General features: G+C 62.6%; 2 protein-coding genes across 2 annotated transcripts; one reads left to right on the top strand and one right to left on the bottom strand.

Annotated features, from left to right (window-relative positions):
• The first annotated feature begins 2,678 nt into the window (after positions 1–2,678).
• On the top strand, positions 2,679–10,086 carry GRM2 (glutamate metabotropic receptor 2). The gene is made up of 5 exons (XM_056336348.1): positions 2,679–3,158; positions 5,264–6,101; positions 6,826–7,889; positions 8,730–8,904; positions 9,480–10,086. Exons 1-5 carry the CDS (start codon positions 2,700–2,702, stop codon positions 9,551–9,553), a joined length of 2,610 nt encoding a protein of 869 aa, XP_056192323.1. The 5' UTR covers positions 2,679–2,699; the 3' UTR covers positions 9,554–10,086.
• Positions 10,087–10,362: 276 nt separating this feature from the next.
• LOC130149010 (U3 small nucleolar RNA-interacting protein 2-like) lies at positions 10,363–14,033 on the bottom strand. Its single transcript, XM_056338230.1, has 15 exons — positions 13,916–14,033; positions 13,672–13,754; positions 13,493–13,605; positions 13,333–13,418; positions 13,185–13,226; positions 12,846–12,972; positions 12,504–12,628; positions 12,160–12,252; positions 11,959–12,059; positions 11,713–11,847; positions 11,460–11,522; positions 11,236–11,381; positions 11,051–11,130; positions 10,854–10,927; positions 10,363–10,762 (listed from the first exon to the last, which is right to left on the bottom strand). Exons 1-15 carry the CDS (start codon positions 13,991–13,993, stop codon positions 10,636–10,638), a joined length of 1,473 nt encoding a protein of 490 aa, XP_056194205.1. The 5' UTR covers positions 13,994–14,033; the 3' UTR covers positions 10,363–10,635.
• Positions 14,034–14,783: the final 750 nt, after the last annotated feature.

Genomic DNA, 14,783 nt, shown 5'->3' on the forward strand with positions numbered 1-14,783 from the left:
GAGCCGCTGGGGCAGCCGGACCCCGGGTCGGGACGGGACAGGACGGGATCTGGGGTGGATGAGCCGAGCCCGTGAGCTCAGCCCCCCAGGGGCTGCGGTGGGGCAGGCAGCCTCCCCCTCCCCTCACTGCTGGGGCGCACGGGCCAGGCTGCGCCAGCTCCTCTCCCCTTTGACCCCCCGGCCCCCCCACGCTCCCACCGGGCTGGGCAAGAGCAGCCCAATGGCCACAGTGGCTGGGGGCACTGGGCAAGCACCCCAGGGAAGGCGCTTTGACCCCACAGGGCACTGGGGCTCGCAGGCCATGGGGCAGAATGGAGGTGTGGGGGTCCCGGCAGAGCTCAGTGGCAGTGGGACCTCCAGGGACCCCCGGGGGAGGTGGCGATGGTGGCTCGAGCGAGCCAGGCTCGCCCTGTGCCCTCCCAGCAGCGCTGCTCTCCCACAGGCTTCATGCCACCCCTAAGGGTGCTGGTGTCAGAGGGTGCAGTTGTCCTGGGGCTGGGTGGGAAGTGCTGGGGGCTCACAGGAGCAATGGCACCTTCCCACCAGTCCTACTCGCTGATGCTTTCAGGAAGGGATGTTGCCAACAGCCAGCAGGAGCCTTCCCACCACACTGTGGCCATCGGGCTGGACTTGACTCTGCTCTGCCAGGTGTTTCACATCCCCAGATGTTCTCCAGATGTTCCTGCAGGGCTGTTCTCCCCCCGGCACCATGCCAACCCAGCAGAGCAGCTGTGGGAATGGCCGCAGCCCTGCTCACAGCATCCCCCAGGGCTCACTGCAGGGCGGGTGATGGTTTGTCCTTTCAGGAGAGCTTTGCCTGAAGGTGCCTTTTGTCTGGCGGGTCCTGCCAGCTGCCCTGGGAGAGCTGGACCTCAAGGAGCAGGGCTCCCAGTGCTGCCAGACCCTTGTGCTGGGCTCAGCCTGTCACCGATGGGCTCCATCAATAATCCATATGCCTGCGTCCTCTTTCTTGCTTGAGGAAAACCTGGGTCCCTCTAAAGCATTGAGTGCCTGAAATAAGGCAGGGACCCTTCTTCAGCCTCTTCCTCAAACTCCTTCAAATTGGGGAGCCAGGTAGGAGATGCCCTGAGGTGGCTGGGGGGTTGTCACAGGCAGGCAGCACCTGGGGACAGGCACTTTGGGGCATGGGGGAGGTCCACATACATCTCACCACCCCACGCGAGTGCGCCCTGTGCCACACTGCTGCCCGCATCCCCCTGGGCATCACTGGCTGCTTGCCAGGGGACTCCTCTGGCCACAGACATCACCTGTCCAGGAGCACCGTGGGGGCATTGGGGGTGCCCTGCTCCTGCCTGGGGAGATCAGCCTTGCTTTCAGCTGGGGGGGGGTGGGCTGCAGGGGGGGCAGCACTCTCCAGTATCACTCTCCCACCCCATGTGCCCCTATAAGCACCCTATGAGGCTGCGGGTGAGCCCCGGGACCTGCTGCAGCACCGGCAGCTTCCCATGCTGGAGCAGCCTGAGGTTTCTGGGCTGTCAGGGGGTCTCTTTCTCCCACAGACACCAAAACACCCGCCCTGCGGGATTTCAGCAGTCGGCTTAAATGGGAAACAAATCTCTCCTGTGGTTTGGGAAAAGGCAACTGATCTCTGAGGGGACTGCATCTCCTGCCAAAAAAAGGCCTGCCTGCTGCAAAAGCCTTTGATTCCCCCGCGCCTCCGTGCTTTCTGCAGAGGGAGTCAGCAAACCTGGCTCTTACTTTTACTGAAATCTCTGAATTTAGTATATGGGGAAGGAAGGGGCGGTGGTGAGAGAACAGACTCTAAAGCACCGCGGCTGCCGGAGCCACCCCGTGCATCACTGCAGGAGGATGAAGCCAGTGTTGTGTCCCTGCTCCAGGCCCCGGTGCCATGGGCAGCACTGGGGGCAGTGGCAGGGCGGGTGGGCTCCGGGGGTGTGGGATGGGGATTAAAATACAGTGGTGGCCGGGTGCTGCAGGCACAGTGGGCTCACAGCCCGCTGCTTCTGGCAGCGCTCTTGGCTGGAGGCTGGGAGCTGTAAGTGCCCCCGATGCTGCTGCATGGGTTGGGGTCTCGGCTCAGAGCCAGTGGTGGCTTTGCCTGCCCAGCCTGGGGTCCCTGCCCCAGGGGACATCCCTGCCCCGGGTCACCTCCCTGGCTCCTTCTCCCCCCCCCTCGATGTTTTAGGGGCCGACAAACTGCTCCTGGGCAGGCTGCTCTGCCCGGTGCTGCCACAGGAGCCAGCTCTGTGCCCACCCTGCCCATGCTGGTGCATCCTGGGAGGTGCTGTGGGGGTACCAGTCCCTGTTCCCCTGGGGTCTGTGCCACTTGTGGGGGTCCTGGGTCACTGTGGGAGCTGTTGCATCCCCTCAGCCTGCCCTTGTGTGGAGGGCTCCTTCCTAAGGGCATCCCGGGTGGGGGGGTGCTGGGGTAGGGGGCACTGGCAGGCTCATGCCCTTGCTCTCCTGTGCAGCACTGGCACTGCCCCTGTGGACACTCACTGTCTCTCCTTGTAGCTCACAGACCCACCCAGCAGCTTTTCTTTTTGCTTTTGCAGGTGCCAAGGGCTCTGCCAGGGTGGCACGACCCCCCTTACACTGACACCACGCTGCGCCATCCCCCCGCCCCCAATGCCTGGGGACTGCCTGCCCTCGCCTTGACGAGTGGCAGTGGGTGACTCGGGGTGGTGCAGGTCCCCCAGCTGGCGCCACCACACCCCATGGCTGTCCCCTTGGCCGCCTGGCTGTGGCTGATGCGCCTGGCTACCTGTCTGGCCGCCGGGCATGGCGTGGCTGGCAAGAAGGAGATCAGCATGGATGGGGACCTGGTGATTGGGGGCCTTTTCCCTGTCCATGAGAAAGGAGTGGGGAGTGAAGACTGCGGCAAGATCAACGAGCACCGGGGCATCCAGCGCCTGGAGGCCATGCTCTTCGCCCTGGACGAGATCAACAAGGATGGGAGCATCCTGCCAGGGGTGCGGCTGGGTGCCCACATCCTCGACACCTGCTCCAAGGACACCTACGCCCTCGAGCAGTCCCTCGACTTTGTCCGCGCCTCCCTCACCAGGGTGGATGGCTCTGAGCACATCTGCCCTGACGGTTCCTACGCTGTCCACGATGATGTGCCCACCGCCATCACTGGTGTCATCGGGGGCTCCTACAGCGACGTTTCCATCCAGGTACCCTCACTAAACAAAAGGGGCTTTGGATTAGCAGAAACAGTGGGGAGGGAGGTAAAGCCCCAGTAGCAGCTCAGTGATGCTGCTGCCAGTGCACACAGGGAAGCTCTCACATCCCTTGCAGTGATGCTGTGCTACTTTCTGCAGCGGGGTTGGAATGCTGTCCTGGCACCTGAGAGAGCCATCTCTCCGCTACCATGGGGAGGCTGCAGCCCTGATGGTGGCTGGGCTCCCATCAGGGGCTGCGGGGAGCCCCCACACCTGCCATAAGCCATGGGAGCCAAGTCAGTGGATCCATCCCACGTGGGGACGGGGGGCTTATTCCCCTCCTAGGGTCATGGCAGCAAGCACATCTCCTCAGCCCAGGACAGCCTCAATGCTCAGATCCATACTGTCCTCGGTGCCACCATGCTGCTGCATCCCTCACTGCCACCAGTGCGAGTGTGATGGTGTGAGCTGTCTCCCAGTAGCGCCAGTCCCAGTCCCTGGCCTGCCATGTCATGGCATGGGCCCAGAAAAGGGCACTGGCCCCCTCCCACCTGACATATGCTGCCAGCACCTGCAGGCACCGCTCCTGCTGCCAGTGGGTGACAGTGCAATGCCACCAGGAGTGGATGCAGCAGGTGCTGCAGGTGGTCACCTCCATCTGTCCCCACCAGCAGCCCTGGATGTCCATGGCCGTGCCATGGCTGTCCTGGCCCCCCCGGCCGGCATAGTGCTGGGGGGAGCGGCTGCTGCAGTGCCCTGGCACTCAGTGGGTGCCTGTCCCCAGGGGCTGCTGTGGGGTGGGAGCAGGGTTCAGCTCACCTCCAGCCCTGTGGGTCCTGTCCCTCATGGGATGGGTGGGCAGCCAGGGCATTGGCCTCTGAGGGCTTCAGCTATGGGGCTGCCTGCCTGGGCCAGGGGCGGGGTGCAGGAAGCCACCACTCCCGTATCCCCAGTGACCCCCGAGCCACGGACCCAGCTGTTACCCTCTGTGGGGTGCAGCTCAGACCCCAAAACTGTGGCTCTGTGGACCCAGCAGCCAGCATCAGCAGGGGGAAGAGCATCCCCTGAGGATGCAGGCAGCTGACCACGCACTTGCTAAGATTTAATGAGTCCCCAGGGCATGTCAAGCCATGTCTGCTGGTCCCCAGGGTCCCCACATACCCCCAGCCATGGGACAGAGAAAGCCAGGGCCAGGTGATGGAGGCAGCACCCCAGTCTAGCCCAGGCAGGTGCTTGTCCTTTCTCTCGCTGGAGGACCTGATGTGTCCCCACAGCCGGCGGCACCACCCTGACCTCGGGCAGCATGAGCAGCGCTGGGGCGGCACAGCGGGCTGCAGCTCCTGCCGTGCAGTGAGGCCAGGCAGCAGCATTGCTGCGCTCAGGAGGAGCCTTCTTGCCGTTAGGGGACATTGTCATCGAGATCGTTTGTCCACGTTAATTAAGCTATGTCTCTCGCCTGGGGATGCAGCAAGATCTGGGCAGCCTCACCGTCCCCGCTGGCATACCCGAGCCCCAACCCCCCGCTTGCTGCTCCAAGAGCCTGGGTTTTTAACAGCCTCATTAGCAGGGCTTTTTTCCCCTTTGAAGCTAACGAGGGCTTCTGCTGAGCGGCTGGAAGGTGCCAGTCCTGCTGGGGCTCCCAGTGTGAGATGCACAGGCGCTGGTCCCCAGGCCCAGCTCTGCAGCCCCACTGGGATGGGTGGGGGGCTCTGCCCCAGCTCCCAGCCCCCAGTGCCCTTTCCCCCTGTGCTGTGGGCCTGGCAGGTGCCCCAGCTTTCTCCTTGCCATGGGCATCTCCCACAGGTCACCTGCAGGGGAGTTTCTGCTTTTGCCACGAATCCATTTATCCCTGAATTTCAGAGGGCAGTACATGAAATACTAAAAACCCCAAAGAAACGAGCATGTCTGAGGGCTCAGACAACCTGGTGAACGTGCCATCCATCCATCCACCCATCCGTCTGCCAACCAGGACCCTCCAGGTGGGGGGGATTGCTTATCTGCCCCATGGTCATGCTTGAGAGCACCATGCAACACTGGGTGTTGGGCAGGGGTCCTCTGGTGTGAACGTCCCTCGCTGTGCCACGTTTCCAGGTGCTCACCACTCCTCTTCCATGCAGGTGGCCAACCTGCTGCGGCTCTTCCAGATCCCACAGATCAGCTATGCCTCCACCAGTGCCAAGCTTAGCGACAAGTCCCGCTATGACTACTTTGCTCGCACCGTCCCACCAGACTTCTACCAAGCCAAAGCCATGGCAGAGATCCTCCGCTTTTTCAACTGGACCTATGTCTCCACCGTGGCCTCGGAGGGTGACTACGGGGAGACAGGGATCGAGGCCTTTGAGCAAGAAGCCCGCATGCGTAACATCTGCATCGCGACCTCGGAGAAGGTGGGGCGCTCCATGAACAAGAAGACCTATGATGGGGTGGTCCGGGCTCTGCTGCAGAAGCCCAATGCCAGAGTGGTTGTGCTGTTCACTCGAAGCGAGGATGCCCGGGAGCTACTTGCAGCTGCCCAGAGAGCCAATGTGTCCTTCACGTGGGTGGCCAGTGATGGCTGGGGAGCCCTGGAGAGCGTGGTGGCTGGGAGCGAAGCAGTGGCAGAGGGAGCCATCACCATCGAGCTGGCAGCCTACCCCATTAAGGAGTTTGCTGCCTACTTCCGTAACCTCAACCCCTACAATAACAGCCGAAATCCCTGGTTTCGGGAATTTTGGGAGCAGAAGTTCAAGTGCAGCTTCCATACGCAGGACTGTAGCTGGTACTCCCTCAAGACAGGCAAGTTTGAGCCGGAGTCCAAGATCACGTTTGTGGTCAATGCCGTCTATGCCATGGCTCACTCTCTCCACAACATGCACCAGGCACTGTGCCCCAATGCCACCAAGCTCTGCGACGCCATGAAGCCTGTCAATGGCAAGAGGTTCTACAAGGACTTTATGCTCAATGTTAATTTTGATGGTGAGTCCAGAGATGGAGATGGGGTTTGGCTGCCTAACTGGAAAAGGATGGGTGGAGGGGCAGAAAACAGGCAGGACATCCAAATTTGACCCAACACCTTCCAGTTCCTCTGGTCTGCCTGCACCTGGGGACCCCTGTGCTTTAGGCTGCGGTTGTCCCAAGATGCTAACAGCCCACCATCACCCTTGGGAGGCAACCCAGGCCTTCTGTCCCCAGTGTGGAGAAGCTGGTGACCACCTCCATTCTGCTACAGCTGGGTGGGACCAGCCCCCAAGGACCTTCCAAGAACATGGGTCCTTGGAGACCTCACTTGCGAGCATCATGATTTATTCACATTTCAGGGATTAAACTGGAGGGATGCCCTTAATTAGGGGACCTGTGTAGTTTGGGGTGAATTAGAAGCGTGTCCTCTGAGACTTGGGTGGAGCCTGGCTCCACAGGTGTTACTGGGAGCCATGGAGGCTGCAAAACCCCCAGATTTGCCCCTGCAGAGCTGGCTGGGGCTGCCGAGCTCTTAGGCGCGTGGGGAGGTAGTTCTCCACCTTTGCTTTCCTACTCTTAATGTGTGTGTAGGCAGCTAGTGTGAGAGTGAAGGCAAGGAACAGGTTGGACATTTCCCTGTTGGCCATGGTGGGATGTGACCTTTTGAAGGAGCTCCGCCTCCACACCCAGAGCAAGCGTGCTTCTGCCCCATGGCAGTGACCATCTCCCCTTCTCCCTCCAGCTCCATTCAGGCCAGCAGACACCAAGAGCGTTGTTCGATTTGACCGCTATGGCGATGGCATCGGGCGCTACAACATCTTCAATTATCACCACATGGACGGGCGGTATCGGTATCAGAAGGTGGGCTACTGGGCTGAGGGGCTCATCCTCAACACCAGCCTCATTCCATGGGCTGAGACCTCCATCCCTGTGTCCCAGTGCAGCGACCCCTGCAAGAAGAATGAGATAAAGAGCATGCAGCCCGGAGACATATGCTGTTGGATCTGCATTCCCTGCCAGCCCTACGAGTACTTACTGGATGAGTTCACCTGCATGGACTGTGGTCTTGGTTACTGGCCCAACGAGACTCTGAATGGCTGCTATGAGCTGCCCCAGGAATACATCCGCTGGAAAGACGTCTGGGCCATTGGTCCTGTCACTATATCTTGCCTGGGTTTTATCTCCACCCTCTTCGTTTTCGGAGTCTTCATGAAGAATAATGACACTCCTATTGTGAAGGCCTCTGGCCGGGAGCTCTGCTACATTCTCCTGACTGGAGTCCTCATGTGCTACAGCATGACCTTCATCTTCATCGCAAAGCCCTCCACGGAGGTGTGCACGCTTCGGCGCCTGGGGCTGGGCACGTCCTTCGCCGTCTGCTATTCGGCCCTCTTGACTAAGACAAATCGCATCGCCAGGATCTTCAGCGGGGTGAAAGAGGGGGTCCAGCGCCCCCGGTTTATAAGCCCCACATCACAGGTGGTCATCTGCATGGCCCTCATCTCTTGCCAGCTGATCATTGTCATCATCTGGCTGCTAGTGGAGACCCCCGGCACAGGCAAGGAGACTGAGCCTGACAAGAGGTACATCGTCACCCTCAAATGCAACAACCGTGACTCCAACATGCTCATTTCACTCACCTACAATGTCCTCTTGATTGTCCTCTGCACGGTCTATGCCTTCAAGACAAGGAAATGCCCCGAAAACTTCAACGAGGCCAAGTTCATCGGGTTCACCATGTACACAACCTGCATCATCTGGCTGGCCTTCCTGCCCATCTTCTATGTGACCTCCAGTGACTACCGTGTAAGAGCCTGAATTTTGGAAGGGGGGGCTGGTCCTGGAAATTTGGGCCCTGCAGGGTTTGGGGCTAGGAAATGCATGGGCCTGGGAAAGGGTCATGGCCAATGGACCTGGTGATGGTCACCTCCACATTGGGGCATTTGGGACAAGGTGCAGGGTGGCTGAAGGGCTGTGGCTGAGGGGGAAATGAGTCCTGGTGAGAAGACCCTCCCCCTTTGACAGATTGTTTGCTAGGGTGAGGACGGGAAACAGCCCTGACACCTTCAGAGACCCCCTGACCCAACCACAGAGGAGTGATTGTCATCCTTCAGCCTCGGAACGTGAAGGCATGAGACAGCCCTTGACCCTTCCAACCTTGACCCGCCACAACCAGGCCATGAATGCCAACCCCCAGGGCCAGCATGGTCCCTGGGGAGCCAAGCAGTGCCAGGGACTGGGGAGCATGGGGTGCACCCTGCAATACCTCAACCCCCCTGAACCTGGCAAGGGTGCCCAGACACATTCTTGCTGGGCCTAGAGGACTTGGTGGGGGCACGAGTTCTTGGGGGCTTCCAGAGAGGACCAGCATCCTCTGGGAATGGGCACAGGGGTGGGGGGCTCTGGACTGGGCACTGCCCCAAAGCAGCAAGTTGGCAAGGCTGGGGGTGTTGCTTGGGGTGTACCCACGTTGCCCACGCTCCACCCTTGGGTCTCCAGTGGGTCCACCCTGACAGAGGGAGCTAGGGTGGGTGGGATGTGCTTGTGGGGTGCAGGCAGCAATCTCTGCCTAGTGGGGCTGGCTGGTGCCACAGTGAAGGCAGAGGGCTGGTGGCAGGAGTGCCTGATGCCCACCCCTGTCTCCAGGTCCAGACCACCACAATGTGCATCTCGGTGAGCCTCAGCGGCACTGTGGTCCTTGGCTGCCTCTTCACCCCCAAGCTCCACATCATACTCTTCCAGCCGCAGAAGAACGTGGCCAGCCACCGCGTGGGCACCGCACGGTTCAGCATGGCAGCTGCTGGCTCCAGCCAGTCCCACGGTGAGGCTGGGGGCAGCACCCCCTTCCTGGTGTGTGGGGGGCTGGGTGGGAGCAACCCAGTACAGCCCCCTGAAGGAAAGGGGGGTACAGGGTAGGGCATAGCTGGAAATGGGGGAGATCAAGGATGCTGTGTCCCCTATGGCTCATCTCGGTCCCAATCCTTCATGTCCCATGGCCACAAGCCCCAAGGCTGCAGCATGGCCTGCCAGGGGGGTGCTGCTCCCAGGGGCCTGTCATTGCCCCCAGGGGACGCAGCCAACCCCAGTGCTCTCCACCCCAGCCCCAGGGGGACATGGCTGCTCTGGGCACTCTCCACCCTAACCCTGGGGGATTCAGCTGCTCCAGGTGCCTGTCATGGCCCTGGGGGAACACGGCCACCCCTGCCCTGGGGGATGTGGTCACCCTGGGCACCTGCAATCACTCTGTGGGGCATGTGGCCACCCTGGACACGCTCCACCCCAGCCCTGGGGGATGCAGCTCCCTGAGCACTCATTGCCCATCACAGTGGGATGCTCTGGGTGGGGGATGCTGCTGCTGGACCAGAACCTACTCCTGACTGCTGCCTTCCCGGCCAGGCTCAGCCTCACAGTATGTGCCCACGGTGTGCAACGGCCGCGAGGTGGTGGACTCCACGACATCATCCTTGTGAAGGATGGAGGGGTGGGTCAGGCCAAGGTGCTGCCGCTCCAGCCCATGGCCACACTGCATCCCAGCTCCCTCCCTGGGGATTGCAGTGCCCATGGCATGGACTGCTCGGGTGCCAGAGGCAGCCAAGAGGCTCATACTCTGCCCCAGCGCAAGCTACGCATCCCATACGTTGGGTCATGGTACGTGTCACTGCCATCCTTCCCTTGCACTGAGTCATGGTCCATGTCCCTCTAAGTGCACCCCACACATCCCCTGCACTAAACCATGCTGAACGTCCCCGCCGCCGTCACTGGCACTGAGCTGCAGTGCACATCCCACGTCCCCCATTCCCTGCACTGTACAGTGCAAGACCCCCACTTTGTCCCTGGTGCACAACCCACTGTCCTCTCGCCAAGTCAATCTGCAACTCACGCTTTGCTTGCAGCGAGCTGTGCTGCACCTCCTGCTCCCACCGTGCTGGCACAGGCTGCCCTCACCCCAGTGCCCACCCCACTTTCCTGGTGCAGGGCCTTTCCCATTGCCCCCCAGCCCTGCACGACCCCCCCCCCCCCCACCCATGCCCTGTGGCACCCTCTCCCCTGGCGTTTTGCAGTTTCATCTCTTCCTTGTTTTCAGCCCCAGGAAAGCTGCTGAGCACTGCCGGGCTGGACCCAAGCCCCTCCGTCCCTCCCCTGGCTGAGCTCAGCACTCCTTGCCCCTTTGTGGGAGACAGGGCAGGGGCAAATGCTCACTGCCCTCCTGGCCCTGCAGAGCCCGGGGGTGCAGCAGGGGCAGGGGGCGAGTAACAGGATCCAGGTATTTGAGCCCAACCAAGTTTTTAAGAGTAGATTTTTTTCTGTGAGCAAGTGTGATTATTTTTTTTTGTAATTTATGTAAATAAAGTGGTTTTTTTTAAAAAAAAAAAATTTAAAAAATTGACTCTTCCAGAGCTCAGGTCTAGCCAAACCTGAGGGAAGGGGACAGACCCTCGCAGAGGGCAGAGGCCAGCAGGGTCAGGGGGCCATGCAACATCCCCTGCCCACGTCCTACTGGCCCCAGGAGGGTGGCTGCATGGAGGACGAGGGGCACAGCTTCAGGGACAGTTTAATGACCTGCCTCCGAGGCCAGGGGGCCATGAGCTGGTGGGGCCTGCGGGGCTGCAGCCCCCTGCTTCAGGGGGATGATGCAGATGCTGTTTTTGGCTTCTTTGATTCTCCACCACCGGCCGAGCCTGTAGATGAGAGAGATGGGGGTCACCCTCTGCCAAGCACTGGAAGAAGGGGGCTGTGCCCCTGGCCAGCACCAGGGAGGGGGTACAGTACCGATGCTCCTGCCCGAGGCCGGCCACCAGGAAGTCACCAGCTGCCGAGAACTTCAGGCTGTTGACAAAACCCACCTGGAGGGAACGGGGCAGGGTGAGGGGCTCCCGTAGCCACTTCCTGCGACCCAGAGAGGGGAATCCCTGCCAAGACACCCCTCACCAGCCCAGCTCCAGCATCCCCAACTTCCCTATCCATACCAAGGGGATGTCCAAGAGGGGCTCCAGCTTCCGAAATCCCTCACCACACTTCCAGAGCTTCACACTGTCGCTGTGGGAGCCTGGGGCAGAGAGAGGAGACTGCCATGCACCCCAAACCAGGAAATGGAGCCGGATACAGCCCCCTGCACTCCCAAACCCCCTGCTCCGAAGTGGCTGCCACACACCTGTAGCCAGGAGGTCACTGTTGCGCAGGGCAGCCACCGCTGAGATCCAGTAAGGCTGCTGCAAGCCCTGGGCGTCCTGCATGCCGTGTGCCTGCTGGGCCAGTGCCAGTGGCTTCTTCTTCGTCATGCCCCAGAGGGCTACAGAGCTGCCAGGGAGGGAAGGGGTGAGGGGGCTGAGGGGACACCACCTGCCACCCTGGGCATCACCCTGAGCCTGTGCTCACCCGTCATCGGCGCCGGACACCATGTGCTCCTCATTGATGAGCTGGATACAGTCAATGGAGCCCCTGTGAAGAGAAGGAGGAACTGCCTTCAGTTACGAGTGTGCTTCGGGGTTCTACTTAGGAGACAAAAGGTCACTGGAGCATCAATAATCCCCAGGGTGCTGGCAGGCTCCCTGGTGAGGCTTGGCACATGCACGCCACTGCCCCAGCTGGATGCACCTGCCTGCAGCCCCCTCTCCCACCCTGGACCTACTGGTGCCCATAAAACACGAGCTGCGACTCCTCGGGGATCTTCCAGAGCCGCACAGTGCCGTCCCGTCCCCCCGCCGTCACACAGCACTCCCGGCTCAGGCTGTCCAGCCCTGTGATGACATCCTGGTGCCCGAAGCTGCAGGAGGAGATGGCAAAGAGCTGCTGCAAGCATGGCCTTCTGCTGCCTTGCCTCCCCCGGAGCGCATCCCATGGTGGCAGGGTCAGTGGGATCCCCCCCAGGTCTTACAGTGTCTCCACGTATGCATTCTCTGCCACATCCCAGACCTTGACGCAGCGGTCGTGGGAGGCGCTGTAAAGCTGGTGGGTGCCCTTCCGGAAGGACAAACCCTGCAGAGAAATGGACAGACATGGGCACCACAATGAGGGTCACTGAGGAGGACGCAGCTGCCTGGCCTTGCAGGCGTCGCAACTAATGCCTCTGACTCACCGAGATGGCATCATGGTGCCCAGTGTAGATGTGCAGGCGCTTGCAGGTGGCTGCATCCCAGATCATGATGAGCTTGTTCCGGTCTCCCGTGGCCTGGCAGACAGCAGAGGATGCCCAAAGCCTGCCCCTCAGGAGACTCACAGCCCACCCCAGCCCCCACTCCCACCCCGTGTGCTCTGGGGTATCCTAGGGACCCATTCTTGATTCCAATGGGCGTAGGGGCTGCCTTAATCCAGCAAGATATATCTGGGCATGAGACGCTGCCCCGCAGGACCCTGGGAGGAGAGGCACTCCTCACAACCACCTCTCTGTCTCATGCAGCAGCGCCAGTCCCCTCCCCATACCAGGTACTTGCCATCCGACGAGATGGCCATGCAGAGGACGTGGGATGCATGCCCCATGTGCTGCTCCTCGGTGCCCTTCTTCCCCCCGGGCACCACACACAGCCTTTTCCCACTCTCGACCTCCCCTGCAGGAAAGGCATGACCGTTACCCACTGGGAGCCTCCCATCACTCCAGAAAGTGCCAACAAGCCTCCCACAGATCCCAAAACAATGCATGGGCGCATCCCTGGAGAGGCCAAGGGCCAAGCCAGTTCCGTGGGCATCTCCAATTCTGCTGCTGCAGAGTCCCCAGAGGGTTCAGGCTCAGGGAACAGCCAGTCACAGCCCCAAGGGAACACTTGCATTTGATGAGGGAGCCATCCTTGGAAGCAGAAAAGATGAACCTGTCATCTGGAGAGATGACCAGGCAGGTGACGGGCAGCTGGTGCCCCCGCAGCACACGGATGCTGGCTGGATCTGGAGGCTGCACCTGCAGGGAGAGCAGGATGTGAGCTGGGCTGCCCTGGCCCCTTCCCCAGGCACAGGCATACCCAAGCACAGTGCCCTCCCTTCTCCAGGTGTCAGCAACCGGCACCCAGGGCAGGAGAAGACCCGCAGCTGGCACTGCAACTTTGCCTGTGTTGAAGCATCTGCCGGCACTGGTGCCTAGAGCCCAGCAACCCCCCGGCACCGGGCACTTACGTCCTTGGCGAGCAGGCGCTGCAGCCGGCCCCTCTGCTCAAGCTGGGGGAGAAATGGGAGGCTCAGTGGAGGCGGCCCCAGCCCCGCGGTGGGGGGGCAGAGCCCGCCGACACCGGGACCGAGGGGCCGTGCCCGTCCCCCCACTCACCACGTCCTCCTTCAGCCGGTCGCCGATGAGATCTGCCGGCTGCGCCGCCTCCTCCTCCTCCTCCTCCTCTGCCGCCCGCTCCTCCTCTGCGGCAGACACGGAGCGTGAAGGACAGGCTCAGCGCCCGGGGCTGCTCCGCCGGGGGCCGGGTGGGACTCACCGTACTGACGGAGCTGCTCCAGGTACAGCTTGGCCAGACGCAGCTTCTTCTCCTGCGGCGTCTCCTCCACCTCCTCCTCCGCCACCTCCCTGCGCCGCCGCGGCACCGACGGACTGTGGGGACACGCGTGAGCGCCGCCACCGGCACCGGGACCGGCACCCCCTTGGCGCACCGCTTACCTCTCTGGCTCAGAGTCGCTGGACACCTCCTCGTCGCCGGGCCGCCGGGCCGGTACCCGCGGCTTCCTCTCGGCGGCCGGCGCCTGCGGGATAAACCGGGGTGATCGACGGGGCGGGACCGGGTACGGGACCGAGACGGGGACCGGGACCGGAGACGGGGACGGGACCGGAGACGGGGACACCTCCGCGAAGACGCCCGACCGGGGCAGCCCGCCCCTCCCTCCACGCCCGGCCCGGCTCTCACCACCGTCCGCAGCCGCCGCCGCCCCGCCGCCCCACGCGGAGCCTTGCCCCTCCGGCCGCCCGCCGCCGCCGCCGCCATGCTGCCACCCCACGTGCTGCCCGCCCTTCCTGCAGCCGGCGGCCGGGCCACGCCCCCCCGCCCCTATTGGCTACAGGCAGACGAGTCCCGCCTCCCGCTGCCGCCCTGACGACCGTTCCCCGGAACCGTGCTCCTGTCTCGCCCCGCTTCCTAGTGGCGGCCCGCGCTGTCACTCCGGCGGCGGCGTCAGTCACTGTGCGCCGGCGCCGGCCCGCGCGGGCACCGCCCCCGCCGCGTCAGTGGGGCGCCTGCGACCCCCGGCCGTCATTCCAGCCAGTGCCCGCGCTGGGACCCTGCGGGGGTGTGGGGCGGGGGCTCCCCGGCCACCCCTTGCCGGGGATCCGCACCCCCGACCCCCTGCGTCCCCCCTGGAGACACCGCCCAGCTGGCGGAGCCACCGGGCCCGCGGCGCGGCCGGGTGCAGGAGCGGGGCAGGGGAAGGCCCCCCCAACCAGCTCCACCCAGCCCCGCGGGGACCCTCGGCCAGCGCCAGCCGCCTGTGGGGCATGACCCCGGGTCCAGGCCCACGGCCCCTGGGGGTCCCAGGAACCCGTCCTGGGCCCTGCAGGGGACAGGGGCTGAATGGCAGGGTGGGCGCGGGCCGCAGCTGCCAGTGCGGCCACAGGCAGACGCACCTGCCTGGGGACACTCTGAAGAGCTAATTCCTGCTCTTGTGGCAGAAAGTCACTTTGTGCCATCAGTCCCTTTTCTGGGGACCTGGGGAGACCCAGAGGGACAGCATGAGTGCCCTTCAGCTGGCCACTGTGCCACCGCAGAGGGTGCCATCACC

Source organism: Falco biarmicus, chromosome 4, assembly GCF_023638135.1.
Source record: "Falco biarmicus isolate bFalBia1 chromosome 4, bFalBia1.pri, whole genome shotgun sequence".
NCBI classification, from domain to species: Eukaryota; Metazoa; Chordata; class Aves; order Falconiformes; family Falconidae; genus Falco; species Falco biarmicus.

Coding starts and splice junctions, on each gene's coding strand:
- GRM2 (XM_056336348.1), top strand. CDS start 2,700: ATGGCTGTCCCCTTGGCCGCCTGGCTGTGGCTGATGCGCCTGGCTACC. Junction 6,102..6,825: donor GCTCAATGTTAATTTTGATG/GTGAGTCCAGAG, acceptor TTCTCCCTCCAG/CTCCATTCAGGCCAGCAGAC. Junction 7,890..8,729: donor TGACCTCCAGTGACTACCGT/GTAAGAGCCTGA, acceptor CCCTGTCTCCAG/GTCCAGACCACCACAATGTG.
- LOC130149010 (XM_056338230.1), bottom strand. CDS start 13,993: ATGGCGGCGGCGGCGGCGGGCGGCCGGAGGGGCAAGGCTCCGCGTGGG. Junction 13,755..13,915: donor GGCGGCGGCTGCGGACGGTG/GTGAGAGCCGGG, acceptor TTTATCCCGCAG/GCGCCGGCCGCCGAGAGGAA. Junction 11,131..11,235: donor CAGTGACCTCCTGGCTACAG/GTGTGTGGCAGC, acceptor TCTCTGCCCCAG/GCTCCCACAGCGACAGTGTG.